The sequence below is a fragment of the Onychostruthus taczanowskii genome, unplaced genomic scaffold (assembly GCF_017590055.1).
Source record: "Onychostruthus taczanowskii isolate IOZ18803 unplaced genomic scaffold, ASM1759005v1 scaffold64, whole genome shotgun sequence".
In the NCBI taxonomy this organism is placed as follows: domain Eukaryota; kingdom Metazoa; phylum Chordata; class Aves; order Passeriformes; family Passeridae; genus Onychostruthus; species Onychostruthus taczanowskii.
In genome coordinates this window covers 2,024,359-2,045,005 of record NW_024504122.1, presented here as the reverse complement: position 1 = coordinate 2,045,005, position 20,647 = coordinate 2,024,359, and the positions used below count along the sequence as shown (strand labels likewise).

Here is a 20,647-nt window from a genome sequence, read left to right as displayed (position 1 = left end):
GGGACGTTAAATGGGTGCGGAGCGGGCGGCGCGAGGCCCCGGCTACGGCGGCTGAATTCAAATTTTCCTCGGCGGGCGGGGGAGAAGTGGGGCCGGCGGCCGGAGCAGGAAACGCCGCGGGCGGCGGTGAGGCCTTGAGCGGAGCGGAGCGGCGCGGGACACCCGCCGGTGAGTGCGGCCGGGCGGGGATCCGCTGAGTCACCTGCCCCACTGCCGCCGTTCCCCTCCCCGGCTCCGGCGCCTCGGGACGGCGCCTGGGCCGCGGTGCCGCCGCGCCGCGGGGCGAGCGGCTCCCCGGCCCCTCAGGGCCCCGCGGGGTGTGTGGGGGTGCGAGTCCCGGCGGGCGCGCGCCCCGGCCCTGCCCGCACACCGACACTCCTTGTGCTGGAGCCGCTGGAGCGCGGGGTAGGGCCGGCCGCGCTGCCGGAGCGGCTCGGAGCCTTCAGCGAGAGCCGCCTGGCTGGGCCGGGGGAAGCGGCAGGGTGGGGAGGGGACAGGCGGTGCTGGGGAGCGCGGCTCTACTTTGCTGTGCCCAAGTGCTAAACTGACTCGGGCTGGAAAGAAAATGCACCCTCTAGAAAGGTACGTCTTGAAATCTGATGGGATGGGTTTTTTTTAATTAGCTCCGCGGTCAAAGACTTTGAAGTAACCATGGATAAAAGAGGAGGTGCAACAGAAACTGAAAATGGCGATGCTTTCCTGGAGCTGAACAGAATTACAACTAAATACCCACATCGCTACACAAAGGTCAGCTCATCTGCTTTCGTCTCCGAGTTGTGCGTGGAAGTCTCGGTCACAGGAGTAGAGTGGGAGGTGGAGGCTCCTGTGAGAGGGAAACAGTGAGGTGAAAGCTGAAAAGCCTTTGCCTGGATTAGGATTTACAAAGTGGTATCAAATGAGCAGCTTGTTAAATGTGATGCAGTTGTGCAATCTTGTCCTCGATATGCTTTTGATTCCCACCACCTTATTTTAATATCTGAACATCCCACAGCATGTGCTGAGAGATTATTGTAGAGACTGAAGTATGTTGTTCTACCAGCTTTCTCAAGCACTTCATAGTTCTGTTTTCAGCAGTGTTCTTTTGAGAAGTTGACCAAAAATATTTTCTTGCATTAGATGCCATTTCCTGGGAAAGTGTAGCACACTAGATCTTATCAGTACCTCTCATATGTTTACTGGGTGCTTTTTGTAACCTTAGAATTGCTCATATTTGATTGCTGGAAGCTTAAACAGTTGTGACTCTAATCAAGGCTTAGTGTTCAAACGTTAACACAGGTGCTTTTGTTTAACTGTGATGCCTAAATATATGTCTGAGGGGAGGAAGAAGGGCCAAATTACTTGCAAATAAAAAAGGTTGTTCCAGTACTAAGTGAGCTTGATATGCTGTAGGGTTTAGGATTCAAATTTTGTTTGGGGTTTTGGTACCACTGCTGAAAATGCCTTTGGGAAGTGTCTGTAATGGTGGTTGATTTTCCCATGGCTGCAAGCTGTGGGAACAGGTGGTCATTGCTTTGTGAAAAGCTGTTAAGATACTTTGCAGCAAATGGCCTGAAGTGTGGAACAGGGTGAGATAGTTTATTGTTGCTGACTGTGTTATCTTTCTTGAGGAATTCAGAGCTGTTGGCTTTTTAGTAGGTTGTTTTCTAAAGGAAAAAGAAGTTATCATTGTTGCTGTGTTCTGTTGAGATAGTAGAGTTCTAGCTTATTTTAAGTAGACATCAACAATAAACCATGTACTTCAGAATTGGCAAAACTTCTTGGGAATAGTACAGCTTTCTAAATCTCTCTAACTTCTTAGAAAAGATGTGCCCTTAACTTTTGAGGATGCAAAGTATACTGTCATTCAGACCTGGATAGTCAGTTAACTGCTAAGTGAAAGAGAGGAGCTGTTTTTAAAGCTCCCCTGCTGAAAAAGTGGTCTCTATTCTCTTTCAGTTTTACCTAAGTCCTCTTGTGTAGCAACTGAATTCAGCTGTGGTTTCTGCTCTGCTTTTTAGGGCAATGTTCAGCCTGTGCTAGTGGCTGTTGGCTGAAAGCAATGCCTTTGTAGCTTCAGTTTTGTTAATTCAGTACCTATGGTTTCTGACCAGGATAAAGTTGCAGAACTAGTGCCAGAAGGTGCCTAGTCTTGTTTATCAGTTGGTTTCCAAGGAGCCTAAATCAAGAAGTACCAGAAATCAGTCTGTGTTAAAATACTTTACATCATATGGTTTCTCTACATGTTACAGCTCAAATATTTTAAGGTGGTGAGGTAATCAGCATTGTAGGGCATTTTCATGTGTTCCAGTTTCCTACTGATTAGGGATTGAGGGATCACTGTTTTGGGGTATGTGCTGCTGATTTTGAAAGGGGAGTGATTTCCTGTAATGATTTATATTCACTTACTACCACTGGGAAAAAATCTGGCTCATTCTCTGAGTAGTTCTAAGCTGTCTGCTTAAAACTGTATGATAACAGCTAAGCACAATTTTCCCCTCAGCCTGCTTAGAATGTATGTGAATTAAACCTAAAACCCCACAGGTGGAAGTGCCAGCATTTATCTCCTCTGTTACAGGAGTGCTCTACAGTTTAAGCTGTGTCTTCTCTAGTTCTTGGGAAGCTGTTCCCCCAAGGGTGCACAGCTAATGAGTGAAAGGCAAGAAACAATTCAAATTTTCCTCACTTGAGTGGAAGAATTGTGATAGGATGTGAATGAGAGCCTGTGGACTCCCTCTCGTGGCCAGCAAAACAACCCGTTCCCAATCTGGTGATGGACAGGGCTGTTAATACCTGTAGTGTCTGCATCAGGCTCTGATAGTATTACAGCACTGATGTTCCTCACAGATTGAGGTTTATTTTGGGAAGCTGTGGGCAGGGAGGCCAGGCTCCCTTTAATGGCACTCTTTTTGCTGAGGTCTAATACACGGTGATGCCTGGGCTCTGGGTGATGTTTTGTCCAGCTACCAAATTGCCATCTAGAGCAAGTGTCAAACTCACATAGTTAATGAACTGATTTTAATCAGTTTTATCAATTTAATCAAATTTTAAAACGTGGGGAAAAAATTATGTAAAAGTTCTGAAGGATATTGTATTTTTGGGGGAAAAGGGTAAAGAGATCTTTCAGTTTGGGTGATGTATGGTGTCTGCTGTTAGGCTTTCTTTATCCTTCCAGCTGCCCACTGATCCCTGCACAGTTCTGAGTCAATTCAGTACAGTTGGGAGTGAGGCAGGTTGAAGAAAGGGGATCTTGGGAGAATGAGTAACTAGAAATGTGCATCTTAACTGCAGCAGAGTTAATGTTGATTTAAAGGACTGATGGTCACATCATTGATAATGCTTTCTGAATGTAGCAAACTGCAGTGGGAGTGAACTGATTGCCAGTTGAGTGACTGGCTGCTCAGGGTGTGCAGTGGTAAGCTGAGGGCTGTTCAAAGCTGGTAGAAAGTGGGAAAATAAGTTATCATTCAGCATTGATTTGGTGTTGGGTGGAATGGGTAATGCTGTAACACATCATAATATCTTGGAGTTGGTGATGGTCAGAAATGGGAAGCTTGTTTAGAATTCCCAAATCTACACCAGTAACTGAAATTGTGCTAATGCTTTTTTTACCTGCTGAACCTTATGTAGCATTAACCACAGCAGTTTTGATTCCTTCTTGAGGACTCAGCAGCTCTGGTGTCCATGATGCCTGTGTTGCTTTTAAGCTGAACTGTCCAGGGAAGTGAACACATAAACATTTATGGTGTGAGCAGCCTTGGAGTGCTCACAAGAAACTGAACCTGGCCTAGTAAGGCTTAGTGCTTTGAATAACTGTTTGGTCAGTGGCCACTGGTAGAACAACTGAAATATAAACTTTCAGTGCTGTATTTCACAGTATAGGAAACAACATATTGGGAAACCTGGGCTGTCAAATTAAAACACTAAATTGAATGGGCACTCTGGAATCGATGGTTTGAGTCACTTAAATCTTGTCTGTGTGTGAATTGAAACTCATGTCTCGATTTTTGATTTTTTTTTTTCCTAGGAGGAACTGCTGGATATTAAAGAGCGTCCCTACTCTAAGAAAAGACCTTCTTGTCTTTCTGAAAAATATGACAGGTATTTTCTTGGTTATACAAAGGCTATATACATTTCTTTCAAAGTAAAAGTTTAAATTGCAAAAAACTCTTAGCTAAGAAGTGCTCTTATGTTGATGGGAGGTATACATGCCATAAAGTTCAGACTGCTACAGAGTCCAGTTTTCAGAAGTACTAATCTGCTAGGAAAGGCTCAATGCTCTGGCCAAGAATTTTGTTCTTTGAACAGAGATTATTTGCTGCTGGATCTCATAAGTTCCCACAACACAAGTCTTACAGACTTGCAGAAAAAAGTACCAAGAACATAGACAGGTGTGTAGTACAGACTGGGTCAGGCTGTAACAAGCTGCCTTGCTTAGTGGATTACTCTCCCATGTTGTCACTGTACCTCACTGAAAAATGGCGGTGAGCGTTCTTGGCTGGTGTTTGCAAGTTTATTAAGCAGCAGTTTCTTTACTACTCAGATGAATTTATTGTGAAAGCATGAGATTGAGATAAAATTACCCAAATGCTTAAGAGCAGCACCATATGATTTGCTTGAACTGTTTTTCAGTGTACCAGGCAAGCTTCGCCAGTAACTAGTCTTTTAAAATCTGATACTGGGTATTATACTTCCCTGCTATTACAGAAGAGGTCCAAATACTTTGTGTGAAGTAATAAGCCATAGTAAGGCAGCTTTAGAAGTTGAGTATGAAGGATAATTCACTTGTACTGGTCTCTAACCAGTAAATCCTAGGTTTCCCACAGCAGCATTATGTATTTATTAGACTATAAGGTAGCAAACAATCCTGCAATTTTGTTTTCCTAGTGATGGTGTCTGGGATCCAGAGAAGTGGCATGCATCTTTATATCCAACTTCAGGAAGAACTTCACCAGTGGAAAGCTTTAAAAAAGATCTGGATTCAGACCGGACTTCTCTTATGCGTAGGATAGTAGGTGAGTGTGTTCTACAGCACATTGCTCAAAACTGAACCCGGGCTGTTGGCAAAACTTCTCTGTTGGGATAACACAAAGGAGGCCAAACAAAGTCCCTGAAAATTGACTGCACAGGATAAGTGTCAAAGAAATCTTGGTAGTCCCAACTAGACTTTAGTGGGTTTTCTGGACCTAAGAACAAACCTGTGCAACAGTCAGTTATGTCCTCCTGTTCTTACCATGTAATTGTGAATACATATGTAACTGCAAGTGCTGGGACAATTTCTTTGCAACTTGAGGCTGAGCACTTAGAAGTCTGTAGTGGGAAAGCAGGTACTTCTAGGAGACCACAGTAGTTCCTCAATACCCAGCTGTAAGTTTTTTGTTTGCACTTCCTGTGGTGTCAGCTAGATCAGCTTCACAGAAATAAATCCTGAGCATTTTCCTTTAAAAGCCTTGGGATAGCAGCAAGGCTATAGAACAGAGGGCTGCTGTACGGGCAACTCACTTGTCTTTACTAATACATTAAATTCAGTGCTTTTTGTGTGATCTCTGACTTGCAGATCCAAGAGAGCGAGTGAAAGAAGATGACTTGGACGTAGTCCTGAGTCCCCAGAGGCGAAGCTTTGGGGGTGGCTGTCATGTGACTGCATCGGTCAGCTCCCGTCGGGCAGGGAGCCCCCTGGAGAAGGATGACGGTGTCCGCGTGATCGGCGGCCGCAGGATCGGCAGTGGCAGGATCATCTCCTCCAGGAACTTCGACAAGGACCATCGGGGCGGTGACTCCAGGGACGCGAGAGACCGGGATCGTGACAGGGACTACAAAGATAAACGCTTCAGGGTTTGTTCCTTCTTTTCCTGGCTGCGTGTTAAATCGGGGGTTTGGACGCCTGGGCACTAAAAGCACTGGGGCAGGTGAGCTGCATACAGCAGCTGAGTGTTCTGTGCAAGCAGGCCCTTTGTTCTTAGGGTGTGGAGGGTGAGCACTTGGTGTTTGGAAACTTGGTTACACTCCTTCAGCGAGCTCACAGGGATGTATGTAATGCTGTTTATCAGACAAACCCTGCCCGTGGCTGACTTTTGCTAGCAAGAAGTTCAAAAGTAGAATAGTTCATTTGTAGTTCTTGACCTGGCAGTTGTCAGCAAGCATTGTCTTTAACCTCAGCAAATGGGAGCTTTCCAGGCTTTCAGGCTTTTTTTTTTTAAAAAAAGGAACTGCTTACTCTCAGGCTACAAAACTGAGTTTATGGAAGCACTTGCAGATCAATAGCTTTTGGTGTAATGAAGCAGAAATTCAGCTGTGAAGCTTTAAATTTAAAAGCTTGCAGAACATACAGGGAGGTTGTATACACATGTGAAAATACACAGAACTGGTGTGAAAGGTGGAAGTCGGGGAAGAATTTTATTAAGGCTAATGTTTTTAATATCCACCTTCAGAGGGAATTTGGTGACAGCAAACGTGTCTTTGGGGAGCGAAGAAGGAATGATTCCTACACTGAAGAGGAACCTGAGTGGTTCTCTGCTGGGCCTACAAGTCAGTCTGAAACCATTGAGCTCACAGGCTTTGATGATAAAATTCTGGAGGAAGATCACAAAGGGAGAAAACGTACGAGGAGACGCACAGCCTCGCTGAAAGAAGGTAAGGGCAAATCTCTCAAAAGCTCTGCTAGCGGGGCACATTGCTGGGTGTGGAGATGACTGTTACAGATCCAGACAAGTGTAAATGAGAGCCTTTATCTTAAGCCTGCATAGCTTTTGGTCATCCTGAAGCACAAGATGTAAAGCCTATGATGGGTATTTGTAATCTGAAAGAACAATTAGGTGATAAATTATTGGTTTTTTCCAAAGAGGTGGAATTGAGAGGCTGGGAAAAAAACATTTTATGGATGCTGAATGATATCAGAAGTTGACAGGTTACTCTAAAAGTCTTGTTAATTTGTGTATGCTGCTGGGTGCTGAAGGCTCTGTTTAAATTAAGCTAATGATCTGAGCTACTTGAAGTTTTTTTTTTCCTTATGGTAATACTAACATTAGGAACACTGATCTGGGCATACAGCTTCCAGTAACATAGCTTTAAACTGAATTAGTAAATTTAAATTTGTGTGCAGTCATTGGCTGATGACAAAAAACCAAGTTGCAGTACGGCAAGAGAGATGACTTTTTAGTGCTAGAAATTCTGCAGGTGGACAACAGAACTGGATTGTAGCACAGTTCCCAGCACAGGAGTTTGTAGCCATGTCACAGCTTTTTTGCAGTGCCCTGTGCAAGCTTGCTGAGAAGTCTTTAAAGTGAGAAGTGCTTTGCTCTTGATGAAGGAGGAGAAGCAGTATTTGTTATATGGTGACTATTAAGAACCCACGTCCAGAAGGCAGGAGCTGCCAAAGGATTCTTGATGGAAAACCAGCAGCAGCTGTTGACTTGCTGCAACAGCTGTATGTGCTTGGTGTGGCATAACAGCCCAGGCTGATCAGGATGCAGTTGTTTGTGCACAGTTCAATGGCACTTCTTGTTTTTTTGAGCTAGATAGTCTTACCAGACTAGAAGCTGTGTGCTAGGAGTTGTAGTGGGTGCTGTTTTCTCTTGCAGGAGCCAGTGGAGCGTAACTGATGAGGTATCAGTTGGGGGCTGGATTTTTTGGGCCTGTGCTTCTAATCCGTGGGCAAGTGCATTGGCTGTCAGGCACTGTTCCCACAGGAAATAGTCAAGTTCAGTGATTCAGCAGTCACTTGGTTTTCTTTTCAAGGCATAGAATGCAATGGTGGAGTGGCAGAAGAGGATGAAGTGCAAGCTGTCCTTGCCAATGAAACTCCAGCAGATCAAGAAGTTCCTAGAGAAGCTGTTTTACAAGAACCAGCTCCAGGAGAGTTTGACTTCAATGAGTTCTTTAACTTGGATAAAAGTGTTCCTGGCCTGGCTTCAGTGAGTTTTTTGGGGTTTAAGACTGGGTGTATTCATGAGAAGCATTTTTGCTGCATCTGCATTCTGTAAAAGCTAAAATTTCTTGTTTTGTGGCAGTTCCTTTATGAAGTGTGTAAGTTTAAGATGAATTTGCAGAGATTTAGCTTTGGAGTGTTAGGGTGTTTCTGCCAAGGTGTTATCCCTGGGACTGGCTCCATCTCCAGAATAAGTGTTGGAGGCAGACTAGCTGACCATTTTTCCTTTCTTTTGGTCATTACTTGAAGGCTTAAAATTGATATTCTGAGTGGAGCTTCTTTGGAATTATTAAAGATCTGTTTAGAGAAGATTCACTGTATAAATTTATTCTAGCTGAATACAGCCTTTTCTGTCTAAGTCTGGGAAATGCAGCAAACAGATCTCCTGAGCAGACTTCCTGGCAGGCAGTGAGCTTGGAGGCACTAGTGCCTGAAAGGATGTATGTCTGAAAGGGTTTGAATCTTTATTACTTAAGCCTTTAAAAGGTTAATAAATTTTTTAGAACTATTACTCCTGTGTTGAATAAACAAAGCCTGCCAATTCAGTCAAAAGTCAAAAATTGGGTTCTGACTGCAAACAAACAGACTGACATGGTTTAGAAATGTTGAGGTTTAAAAGCAAATGGACTTTCGACCTAATCTTTAATGTGGACAAGCTGCTTGCATTAGAAAAGAGTCATTATATGGTGCCAGTGATTTGACAGATACGTGGAGGAGAGTTCATTCTCCCTATGGAAGTTTAAAGTTCTTCAGACTTGATACTCTGATTTTCAGCGAGGTGGTGAGGTGGTTACTCATTTTAAAAGCAGGGGTTTCCCAAGTGAAAAAACCTGCTAATGAAGCTTGTGGGCAGATGTTACAATTTGTCATAAAAGTGAATTTCTTTGTACTGGTGTTATGTCTGTGACGGGTGTTACATAGGTTTGTACATTTCTTGTCTTAATTCTTCTAATATGTCAGAGGCAAACAATCAAAACCAAATGGAGCAATACTATTTTTTCTATTGTAAATAGTTGAGTGCTCCTTGTTTCAGTAAAAACAAAACAAAACAATTTCTCTGAGAGGGAGAAGCTGCTCTTCCTTTTGTCTAAAAGAAAACATGCTACCTGAAACTCCTATTGAGCCAGGCTTTAACTGCCTTGCAGGATAGGAGAAGCTTTAGTTTGTTATATTTTTATAATGCACTGTTTTTTAAATACTTGGGGTTCTTTTGACACTTTCACTTTAAAATGGTGTAGTTAATGGTCTTTGGGTGCTCTGACTGTTCTTTTTCAGTTACAGTTTTACTGAGAGTAAATATTTGGTGTCAGTTAGAGATGTATGCTGGGTTGTATTAACTGTCTGCAGGACAAAAGCACATCAAAGCTTTGAAACTCTGGGAGCAGCATCTAGTTGTTTGCAGCAGAAGAATTTTGCTTGCACAGTAAAGCTTCTCAGAGATGTTGCTGATCTTGTTTATGTTAAGATTTTTTCTTTTTTCCCTCCCTTAGATGATTGAGGATGTGCTGGGGGAAGGTTCAGTGTCTGCCAGCAGGTTCAGCAGGTGGTTTTCTAATCCCAGTCGTTCTGGAAGTCGGTCAAGCAGCTTGAGATCTACCCCTCATGAGGAACTGGAGAGGCTAGCAGGTAAGGCTGCAGGACAGTGCAGGTCAGGTATCCTCCTTCCACATTCTTTCTTACTCATTCAATAAGAAGATGGCAGATAAAGCTTTAGGACAGTGAATTCTCCCACAGTTTAAGCACTTGGCGTTCTTTTGGAAGCTCTTAGAGTAAGCAGTTGTAAGTTCTTTTTAAATAAATGTTCTTGTCAGTGCTTCCTGATGACTTTCCAGCTGATCTTGGGCAAGGGGTGTGAGGCATAACTTTGCAGTGACATGCTGAAGTTGGTTGCCAGTGTGTGTTCATCTTGAGCCATTGGGTTGGTAAACTGATGTCGCAGTGCTCCTGGTTTTGCTGTTTCAGGTCTAGAGCAAGCCATTCTCTCCCCTGGCCAGAACTCTGGAAACTACTTTGCTCCCATTCCATTGGAAGACCACTCTGAAAACAAAGTGGACATCCTAGAAATGCTACAGAAAGCCAAAGTGGACTTAAAACCTCTTCTCTCAAGTCTTTCAGCCAACAAGGAAAAGCTTAGAGAGAGCAGTAAGTGCCTCTTCAGCTATTGTCAAGTTCTTGTGATGCAGTATCTCCCAGCAAGAGGCTTGGTATTCTGGAAACCTCAACTGCCCAAATCCAGGAGTAGACAGTGTTATAGATTTACTTACAGTACCCAGTACTCAGTATTCAGCTGCTCTCAATTGTGTCAATATCATCAGTGACTCTTTTCATCCTAATCACAGGATGACATCACTTTATCAGACTGCTTTAGTGGCCAGAAACAATTATGAGATGATGCAAGTCTTGATCGGAGTTTCCAACTTTGTGTATGGCGTTTGCAGTTTTTTCATACTGGTGACTGGTGTCAGCTCTGAAACTGTGGCATTTAAACTCTGGCTTTACCAAAAACTGGCAGTGTCAGTCATCCTTGACAGTGTCTGTAATGGATCACATTGATCCATTAAGTGTCAGTATCTAAGGATTTGTACATTGGCTTGAGAATGGGATTTTTTTTTTTCAGTGGTGCCTCCAGTGTAGGGATTTGCATGTCTGGGCCCATAGCATGCATGGAATGTACAAAATGCATGTGTTCTGTGAAATCTTGAGGTCTAATTCCAAATTGGTTTCTCTTTGGCAAGCAGCATGTATTGCCATGTAAACTGGACTGAAGAAAAAGTGATGGCCCTCTGATTAGTGTGAAGCAGCTAGGAAGGAAAGCATCTAAGCACTGCAAATATTCTTAAGCATCCAGTCTGGGAGTAGGGAGTGTTGGCTAACATGTGGAGAACTTCCTTAATTTCACTTTAAAAAGACTTGTAGTTCTATTTCTGTTCTGCTTAGTCTGACTTTCCTACTAAAAACTTTTTCAACTTTGATCCTCACAAACCAAGGATGAAGGAACAAAAATCTGTGGGGAAGCTTCCATTTACTCAAAAGTACCTGATGTGGGGCTCTGCGTTCCCACAAAATGCTGTACAGCTCTTCAAGTGTTGTGGAGTTTTCAGATCAATTCCTCTCCACCAACATCATATTTACTCATGTTCTGTGCTGCATGTCTGCATCATTGTTTCTTTTTTCCACCTCCTTGCCCAAATTTCCAGTAAATCTTATTTCTTTGGTCCAATATCTGCAACCCATGGCATGCTTCTGTCTCTTCTTTTCTTTTAAGGTGTCATACCTTGTGATGTGTGTTAGCTGGTCCATAAAGCATGTTTAGCCTTGATGTCAGGCACCAGTAGGTGTTTATATATGTGTATATATATGCATATACAGAAAAAAAAATACTGCTAAGAGCACTGTACCTTGTGCTGGCTGGTTATGCCAGTGAAATCTTTCTATAAGAGGCTTTAATTTCTGAGCAAAAAATCTACTTCAAACTTTATACACACTGAGCTTAAGTGTGTAACTGAGTCTATGTAGGTTTTCCAGGTATGTATTCTTTCTGCTTATGATGGCTTCAGAAATTTGACATGGCTTGCACTGTGGCTGTAAAATCATCTGGTTTCCTGAAGTGTAATATAAATGAAACTTTCCTAATTGAAAAAAGAAACAACTCAATTGTCACATGACTATTCTCTGTTGAATGCAGACAAAGTTGTACAATGTAGTAACAACGTTTCTTGCAGGATAAATGAAAGAATGAGAATTTAGTAGCTGAAGCCTAAACAGGTTCTTGTGAAGTTTTACGTGGCAGTAGTTGTGCATGTCAGTTCTCTGAATTTGGATATGTTAGAATGTCAGTCTAAACCCAGATCAGTCATGGTTTGACAGCTAGTATCAGTATCAAAAAATAAGTTTTTAGCTGTTCCTAGTCTTCTAACAACTTCTATTCAACACCTGCACAGGAATTATTAGCTCACTTGAGAACAGGACTGTGGTTTACCAGTATTTCTCTTGTATTTCTCAGCACATTCAGGAGTTGTACTTTCAGTGGAGGAAGTTGAAGCTGGGCTAAAAGGTTTGAAAGTGGATCAGGAGGGGAAAATTGCCACTCCCTTTATGGCTGAGCAAATGGAAGAAGCCCTGAATGTCAGTGGCTCCAGACAGATGAAGAAGGATGGGGATATGACTGCATTTAACAAACTCGTCAGCAGCATGAAGGCAAGCGGGACTCTGCCTTCGCAGCCCAAAGTCAGTGTAAGTGCAGCCAGTGCCTCTGGGGACCTGTGTTTACAGGGGGCAACAGCCAGCCCTTACTGGAGCCCACATGGTTTTAGTGACCTTTGTTTAGGAGAGGTATGTCAATGAACAGGCTGTTATTTTGCACTTGACTTTTAACAGCCCTTGTACTAAGATGAAACTGAAGTGAATACTTGTTAGCTGGAAGATTAGTATTGAACAACAGATGATAGTAAGGTTTAGACTTCAAGGGATTGTAGGATGAAATTTCATCCTGCCACTAACTGCCTAAGCAGTATGCTTGACCCAGAAGCTGTCAGTAAATATTTCTGGCACCAGAAGATCCTTCTAACAACCAAGTAGGTGTAAAGCATGTGGTTTTCCTGCCAAACTGTGTCCAAGGACTTTTATACTTATCCCCCTTCACTAAAAGATAGTGAAGAATGTGAATTTGCCCTGTGAAGAATTTGCAGATTGATTTCAGACTTAAACCAATACTTTTGTTTCTGGGTGTCTCTTTACATTAATGTGCAATTTTGATGCACAGAAGAATATCTTAAATAATTTCTTTAACATACAAACACTTTTTTGTTTGTACCTATTTTCAGTTAACCAATGGCTCAATAGTCCATCTCTGGTTTACACAATTACGTAAATTCATATATTTGACCCAGACTTGAATGAGGCACAGTGAAATATCTGTATGCAATCTAGTGCAGGCATTTTTCTTAGGGGAAATCTGTGAGCCAGCTCAGCCTTTAACTTTGCTGAAGTTTTATTTGGCTGTTGCATAAACTGCTGTTCTAACACAACAGATGAAATTATTTCTGTCACTGAAACAAATGTAGATAGTCTCTTAGTGAGCTTGGTTGTATCTATGTCTAATTTACAGTGTTTTCATTTTCTTAGCAGAGCCTTGAAAGCCACTTAATGTCACCTCCAGAAATGTCAGGCCAGCCTCTGTCAAAGAATATTCTGCAGGTATTCTTACTGGGGGGAGGGAAGTACTTAATTTTTGTTTTCCCATTGAGGATATGCTTTTATTTGAAAATAAGGCATTTCAGGCAATTATGGGATCAACAGTCAGACAAGATACTATAAAGAAAGAGCCAGGGACTAGATCAGTTTACCTAAAAATTTGTCTTGTTATGTTACTTCCTGTAATTACAGCTTGAAAGTGAAAAGCTTGCTGAGTGCCTAATTCTGGGCAAACCAGGATTGGTGTGTCTGGTTGCACAAGTCCCCCTTGTCTCTAAGTTGCTATAAATAGGGCAGTCTGGTGTGTAGTAAAATGAGCTGGTTTCTGTAAATTTGTCATATTTTGAATGTTCTTTCTTTAATTATTCTTAGGAACTTCTTGGTCCACCCATTACCAGACCTGCTTCATCGAATGTCTTAAGTGGCCTGATAGGCGGTTTGGAGCCCGCAGCCTCTCTGCTGACACAGAGAGCCCCCTCTCCCCCCATCCCTCCTGTGTTCCCAGCACGAGCTGCTTCTGCAGATTACCTGCGCCACAGGATATCTTCACCCATTGGTGAGGCTGCTTGCAAAGTGGGTTTTTATTGCTTGAGGGATTTTTGAGACTGCTTTACAGAACTATAAAAACTTCCTGGGGCTTGGTGGGCAACTAGGGTAGTGTCTGCCTTTTGAGTGCTAAGTGCCCTTTCACTTACTAGTTTCTAATGTTAAATTCATCACCCAGACCTCACAGTGAGTTCTGGTGAGGAATAATGTGCAAAGCTACTGTGTAAGAATAACTTCCAAGGTCTACTTGGTCATCTGTACTACATAACACTACCACGAGCCTCTGTTGTGGCTCTGTGACAAGGAAGAGATGTAGCTCTGTGTAGAGTAAGGGATGAGCTGAGAGTCCTCACAAGGAATCCTAATTAATGTAGCATTATTTTACTTTGGGATATGTATTCTGTGTATTGAAAGAAACTGTTAGTACTTTTGAATACAACCGTTACATTTTCTTTAGGTTTTGGACAAGGTTCTCAGCAATTGCTTGGTGATCCCTTTCCAGGTGTAAGGAAGCCCATGAGCCCAGTTGCTGCACAGGTTAGATGACATTCTTTTTGTTTAATGTATTTGCATGTCTTTGTCTTCTGTGGTCTAGAGCTAACTTGTGCTTAGCAGTTGCACCCAGATGTTTGTGCTTTAAGTTTACTCTGAGTGTGAGGGTGCAAAGTCTAATTTAGTATAGTCTCAAAACCTCATTGCAATTTGGCCCATCTTAGAGTACCTGAAGTACAAAATTTTTTGAAATATTTATTGCCTGTTAATAAAACAGAGACTGCTGGTGGGCAGATGTTGGTGAAGACATTAGTAGCTGTAGCAATCAATCTTCAATATCTTAAAAAAACCCAGCTAAATACAGGCTTTGACTTGTGTGGTTTTTATCCAACTCTACCTCAGATGAGTCCCCTGGAGATCCAGCAAGCTGCATTAGAGGGACTGGCACTCCCACATGACTTGGCCATACATGCAGCAAATTTCTATCAGCATGGCTTTGGTAAACCACAAATGGACAAAAGCAGAGATGGCTACAGAAACAGGTGAGAGTCTGACTGCAAAATGTAAGGGGTATGCTGTTAACTGATTTTTAATGTGAGTATTGTCTTTCACTAGACATTAGCACTAGTCACTCAGGATTGCATTGGTTCTTGGCAGTGCTGCCTTTGATTCTGTGCCAAGAGCAGAGCTTCTTCTGACTCCCTGTCCCTTCACAGGCAGCAGAGAATGACTAAATCCCCTGCACCAGGACACAGAGGGAATGCATCTTCTCCAGCCCCTGCAGCATCCATTACCAGCATGGTCAGTACCTGGTGTTCAGTGGTTGTAGGGAGAGCTGTCCAAGTGTCTGCAGTTACCAGATTACAGCAGTGGTAATCGATGGGACAAAGGGAGGCCATCGAGTTAATAACATTCATGTTGTATCCATGTGACACAGGAATAAGTTTTCTTTCATGCTTAACTGACTGTGCTCACCTTGGAAAAGAGCCTTTTCTGACCCCTGTCTTACCTAAAACTAAAGAAATTCTGTTAATGTTACCTTGACCTCATGTTCTGAAACCAAGTGGAGGTGATTATGAAAAACCAAGCCATCATAATTTGGTACTTAAATTTTAAGAAGACAAGTGCAGAAAGCCATGAGATGCTTTAGAGAACACTGGTTTTTGGGTATGAAGTGTTTGACCTAAGTGTCTGTGGATTGAAATAATGCCTTCAGGGTTACTTTGAAAATGAGTAAAATATTCAAGCCAAGCTGTTGCCTCTCTGCCTTCAGTACTGTGTAGAATGCAGTTTTGATCTAAATTTTCCAGTTAGTCAATCAGGTACTTGCAGCTCAGGACTGACACAGACCATTACCTGCCAAAGGAAACAAGTAATCCAGGTTTATATTCCCAATGAGTGACTTCCACAGGTGCTATGGAACTCTGAATGGGGGGAAACCCAAATGAGGCAATAGCTCTCTGCAGAACATCAGCCCTGAGTTAATGCAGATGAAGCAGCTCTGTAGGAATTCCTATGGAGTTGCTCTTCTGAACCAATAGCAAAGAGGAAACAGCTGGAACTTACACTACAGCTCAGCTATTTGGTTTCAAGCCTGTTAAGGTACGTTTAACTGAGAACAGCTGCAGATTTTGATACTGAACTTGCAAAAAAGATAAAGAGAAATGCTTAAACTGTGAAAGCTGTGAAATGAGGTGAAGTAAAATCATGGGCACACAGCAGCTCATTCAAAAGAGCTTTAAATGGAAAGGATGTGCTAGAATTGGTGTCCTCCCACAGCTGAGATACTGTGGCCTGCATAATGAGCACGGGGTGAGCACTGCCTCTTCCTGTGTTCTCTGCAGCTGTCTCCTTCCTTCACACCTACCTCGGTGATTCGCAAGATGTACGAGAGCAAAGAGAAAAGCAAAGAGGATCCAGTTTCTGGGAAAATGAAAATCAGTGATGTTAAAGATGAAAATCAGAGACCAAATGAAGGTATCGTAATGGCTTTCAAATACCACAGACAAAAGGGATTTGGAATAGACTCAGATTGTCTCAGCACATAATACACCCAGGCTACCTTTAGACATTCCTGATCTGTGGAGATGAGGAGGGACCAGAGCTATGGAGGGCATACACTTCCACTAGTGCTGGGGCTTAATCTCTATTTCCTGTCAATTTCTGAGAAACACTGAGAGGGCTGGACCATAACTGTTTGCAACTTTTCTTGATGAAAAGCGCAGTGACAATGCTGCCATAGCTCTCTACACCAATGATTGAAAACTTAGTTGTCTTGAGACAACTGAACAGTCAAAGCTGAGACCAATTAAGCTCTTAAGTGTAGCAGACCAGGGAAGCATTTTGTCACCCAAACTGATATAAGAGGCTGTTAAAAAGAAATGCTCAACACCAGTTGCCTGACCCAGTCAGACTGACATGGCCAATGGCCTGGGATTGTGCTTCAGTGCTGGTAGCTGCAGAGGCAGCTTGCAGTTTGTGGTAGCAGTCCAGCTGAAATACCTCTACTGTAGTACTTGATGCCAGGGTATTTCAGGCCTTTTCTAACTCATCTGGACGGTCTGTGGGAGTAGCTTCTGGAGGTATGCTGTGTTCCAAATCTTGCTAAGCAGATGTCAGATGTAGAAGGTTGCTGTTAACCCCCAAACACAGCTAAACTGAAAAACCACCTTTGGCCAGACTTCTGGCACAACTCCAACTTATAATCTTGCCTAGGGAGGATCTCTTGTACCTCCCATCACCTTTGGCACTGACTCATCTGTGCTGCCAGTTCAAAATTCCTCAGAAGGAAAAATAAGAATTAGAAGTTAACAGAGTTACTGTTGACTCTAAACTAATTTAAGTTTCCTATACAGGGATTCCTGTGGAATATATTCCTTCTCATTACTCTTTTTGAAATAATTTGGCCATAAGCATCCAGAAAAAAGATGCTTACTATTAAATATATATGACTACAGTTCAGCTAGTTCTGGAACCTGGCTATCAAATCCAATCATTAAGCTTAATTTTCATTAGGTGCAATCTCTAGCTGTGGACTGTAATAGCTGTATTCAATTCTAGCTACAGATAACCTACTGTCTAGTTCTGTGGAGAATGCAGATCAAGGAACTTTGCCCACCTTAGGTACCAAACTACCTGCACTGCAACGCTCTGCATGTTCCACACCTCTTACCCAAGCAAATCGTTGCACCAAAGAGCAAGACTACAGGCCCAAATCAGCTGGTAGGAAGACTCCTACAATGGCCTCCCCAGTACCAGGAGGCCCTTTTCTTCGTCCTGTTCATCAAGTACCCCTTGTTCCCCATGTACCACTCGTACGACCTGCTCATCAACTGCACCCAGGATTGGTCCAGAGAATGATGGCACAGGGGGTCCATCCGCAACATCTTCCTCTGCTGCAAGCAGGTAATCCTTACTTTTTTCCTGTGCATGCCTGTTCTCTTTGAGATTGTTAGGAGCAGCACAAACTGATACTACTGGTAGTCTTCATTATATCAGAACTTAACTTGAAAATCAGACAATAAATTCCAACCCATCTAAATACGTATGTTTTGTTTTGCATTAAGTTCCTTATGCTTATCAGGTAAGAAGTTTTCTTGCTCATTTTCAACAGGTATGCTTCCTCCTGGAGTGGACCTGTCTCACTTGCAGGGATTATCTGCTCCCATCCTTGGCCAGCCTTTTTATCCACTACCAACAGCAAGCCATCACATCTTAAATCCACGCTCGGGGACGCCTTTGCAGCTCGCCATGATGCAGCAGCAGCTACAACGATCAGGTAGGCTAGAACAGACAGCAGAAGTGTGAGTTCTAGGAGGCTGCTTTCTGGGCTGTTGAGTGCACTGTGCTAGCAGGAAGCTGCTTTAATTTAGTTATTCATGATCACTGACCTTGTGTGGGTCTCAAGTGGTTTGGGCTAATGCAAGCTGTTATGCCAGAACAAAGTCCAAGTGAAGTGTTTGGTTTCAGAACATGTGTTGCTACTGACAGATCTGACTCTTGCAGCATGTGTGCAGGCTTTCAGCCTTCTTGGGCCACGGGCCACCCACCTTCTCCAGGGAAATGCTATTTGATCCCGGTCTTCCCTTCAAACCCGTCTGTGTCCGGAACTGGCAGTGTCAGGCCATTTATGGGAGTACTAATGAAAATAAACACGTGGTACCTGGACTTCCTGGGGCTCATACAATGAATAAAAGCCACATTCAGCTCACATGCCTTATCAGGTGATAGCTCGGGGGCAAATCTGTGCTGGGTATTACTGCACCTCTAACAGCTTTACATTTCACAGGCTCTGGAGCACAGGGATCACCTGCTGGTGCACAAACAGCCCCTCAGAATGTGCTGCCTCGGACTGGATTATCTCACGGGCACACACAGCTTGACCATCGCCCCAGCCAGAGAAGTGGCTCTCCCATTGGCCTTGCCAAGTGGTTTGGTTCAGATGTCTTGCAGCAGCCTCTTCCATCCATGCCATCCAAAGTCATCAGTGTCGATGAACTGGAATTCCGGCAGTGAACAGTGACCACTGGGTGGAACACTTGCGATTCTTTAGACTGGATGAGAATGTCCACGGTCAGGACTTCACCTCTGTTTGGTTTTTTGGGGCTTTTATTTTTAGCACTCCTGTGCAGAATTTCCTTTTGAGAGACTAAAGCACATGGCACCTGTCCTGGTCTCATGTCTGCATCAAGACTAAAGGATCCATTATGGCTTGGATAGTGAAGCCTGAAGAAATTTAGATGCACGACGAAGCCAGTTTAATCCTGGAAGTGTCTATTTTTTTTTTTTTGTTTGTTTTTGTAAGATATGTGAATGAAATGCTGATATTCTCTAGTGTAGAGGTAGCAGCTATGGATTCCTTCTGCAGAAAACTACATGTATAGACCCTTCTGTACAGACTTGTGTATAAACAATCTTTTGTACATACACACCTAGAATAGCCTTTTTGAATCTATACAGCTGTACATAAGAGTAGCTGATAACAGTTGAGCTTTAGTTGTGCCTATGGTTTGGACCTTTCTCCATTGTACGTGTGGGACTTTGTTTAAGATTAAAGTTGCATATCCTAAGTGTGAGTGAACAGGATGAAGTTGCTTTGCCTTTTCTTGCTGCTCATCTCCTCTAGGTCTCCCTCTCACATTTTTCTGTCACGTACTGTGCACTCAGTGTAGCTAAAGTGTCAAAGTAAAAGCCCACATCTTGCTGTCTATCTAACAAAGGTCTGATTCCCTGTGACTCTTGCCACCAAATGAGAGAATTGTTTAGTCTTCGAAAGCCTTGAGGATGGGACCTGGTGCAGTCATGATAAAGCCAGATCTTCAGTCTGTAGGTACCTACTGGTTGTTGCTCTTTCAAGAGGGCTGGTGCTGTTCCTTATTTAGCTGCAGTATTTTCCTTGTTTTAATCTTTCAAGCCAGTTACTAAAGGTCATCAAAATGGAGCCTTGGAATCCTCACCCTTCAACTCCTCAGTCACAGCTGTGGATCTTCTGTACTGCCTTCAATGCTGTTCGTAGAAGGGAGTCCCAAGAACTGCCCTCAATCTAGTGTGCATCTGCTGATGCCATTACTGTGAAACTTGCCTTGGAGTCTCGTTCTGTGGCTTGAAAGGGGGAGGATGGGGTAGTTTTGTGATCTTACTGTGTATATTTGGTTTTAAAATACTATGTTCCTTTTAAGCCTGTTTCACTTCCCTGAACAGTTAAATGTTCTCTTCCATCCTTGTGCATGGTTCCTCACTTCACTCCCTCACTTGTGTTGAGTCTAGTACTGCTGTCATGTCCTACCTAGCTTAGGCCATTGTGCTCTTTTAGGAGGTGAAAGTAAAACCAGAACTCTCACAGACTTGCTCTTTCTTAGGTCTCACTGAAAGCAAAACCAGCAGCAGGAAAAAAAAAAAAATCACTTGTCTGTATTTTATAACCCTTGCCAGTGTGCTGTGGTGGGTTTGTTTCAGTCCAGCAGAGACAGTTGTATGGAAATAGCAAGCTGCAATCTCCAACGTGCAAGCTGTTGGAGGTCACCCATTCTTCTAGTGGTTGTTCCCAAAACAATCCCTGTAAAACATGCAATCACCAGCTTGTCCTTGTAAGATTGTTTTCATACTTTTTTAACTTGACACTTTCCCAGTAACATTCTGTAAATAAAGTTGATTCTACCAGCTCTCTGTATCAATTGCTCTTGTACTAAATTATGTCAGAGTATTGATTAACTTTTAGGCCTGTTCTTGTGGGTCAGATGGAACCAGAGTTTGAGCTGAGATGCAGGAAACTTCAGTTAGTCCAGGGGTGGGGAGGATCACTCTGCTTTGGTAAGAGTGACTGTCCTCACTGATGTCCCAGGATGGAATTGCTGCATTTAAATGTCACAGCTAAATGTGAGGAATGAGGCTCAGTGTATTAGAAGCTGTAAAACTAACCAGCTCTAAACAAAGTGTGAATGTGAGGAAACAGCAGTGAAACCCCATCTGAGCAACAGCCTCATCTTGTGCCCCTTGCACTCAGGCTCATAACCA

General features: G+C 43.0%; 1 protein-coding gene across 4 annotated transcripts; it reads left to right on the top strand.

Moving 5' to 3' along the window:
* The first annotated feature begins 70 nt into the window (after positions 1–70).
* On the top strand, positions 71–20,292 carry EIF4ENIF1 (eukaryotic translation initiation factor 4E nuclear import factor 1). 4 transcript variants are annotated; one of them, XM_041420420.1, is made up of 19 exons: positions 71–168; positions 624–747; positions 4,004–4,077; positions 4,864–4,991; positions 5,534–5,811; positions 6,408–6,609; positions 7,714–7,889; positions 9,394–9,529; positions 9,866–10,045; positions 11,907–12,136; positions 13,031–13,099; positions 13,469–13,652; positions 14,100–14,179; positions 14,537–14,676; positions 14,851–14,935; positions 15,979–16,111; positions 17,195–17,539; positions 17,748–17,912; positions 18,423–20,292. In XM_041420420.1, the coding sequence occupies exons 2-19, from the start codon at positions 652–654 to the stop codon at positions 18,647–18,649; spliced, it is 2,928 nt and encodes a 975-aa protein (XP_041276354.1). In that variant the 5' UTR covers positions 71–168; positions 624–651; the 3' UTR covers positions 18,650–20,292. The 4 variants fall into 4 exon arrangements, with proteins under 4 accessions (XP_041276354.1, XP_041276356.1, XP_041276355.1 ...); XM_041420422.1 differs by having other exon boundaries at positions 13,028–13,099; positions 17,477–17,539; XM_041420421.1 differs by having other exon boundaries at positions 13,028–13,099; positions 17,258–17,539.
* The last annotated feature ends 355 nt before the right edge of the window (positions 20,293–20,647 follow it).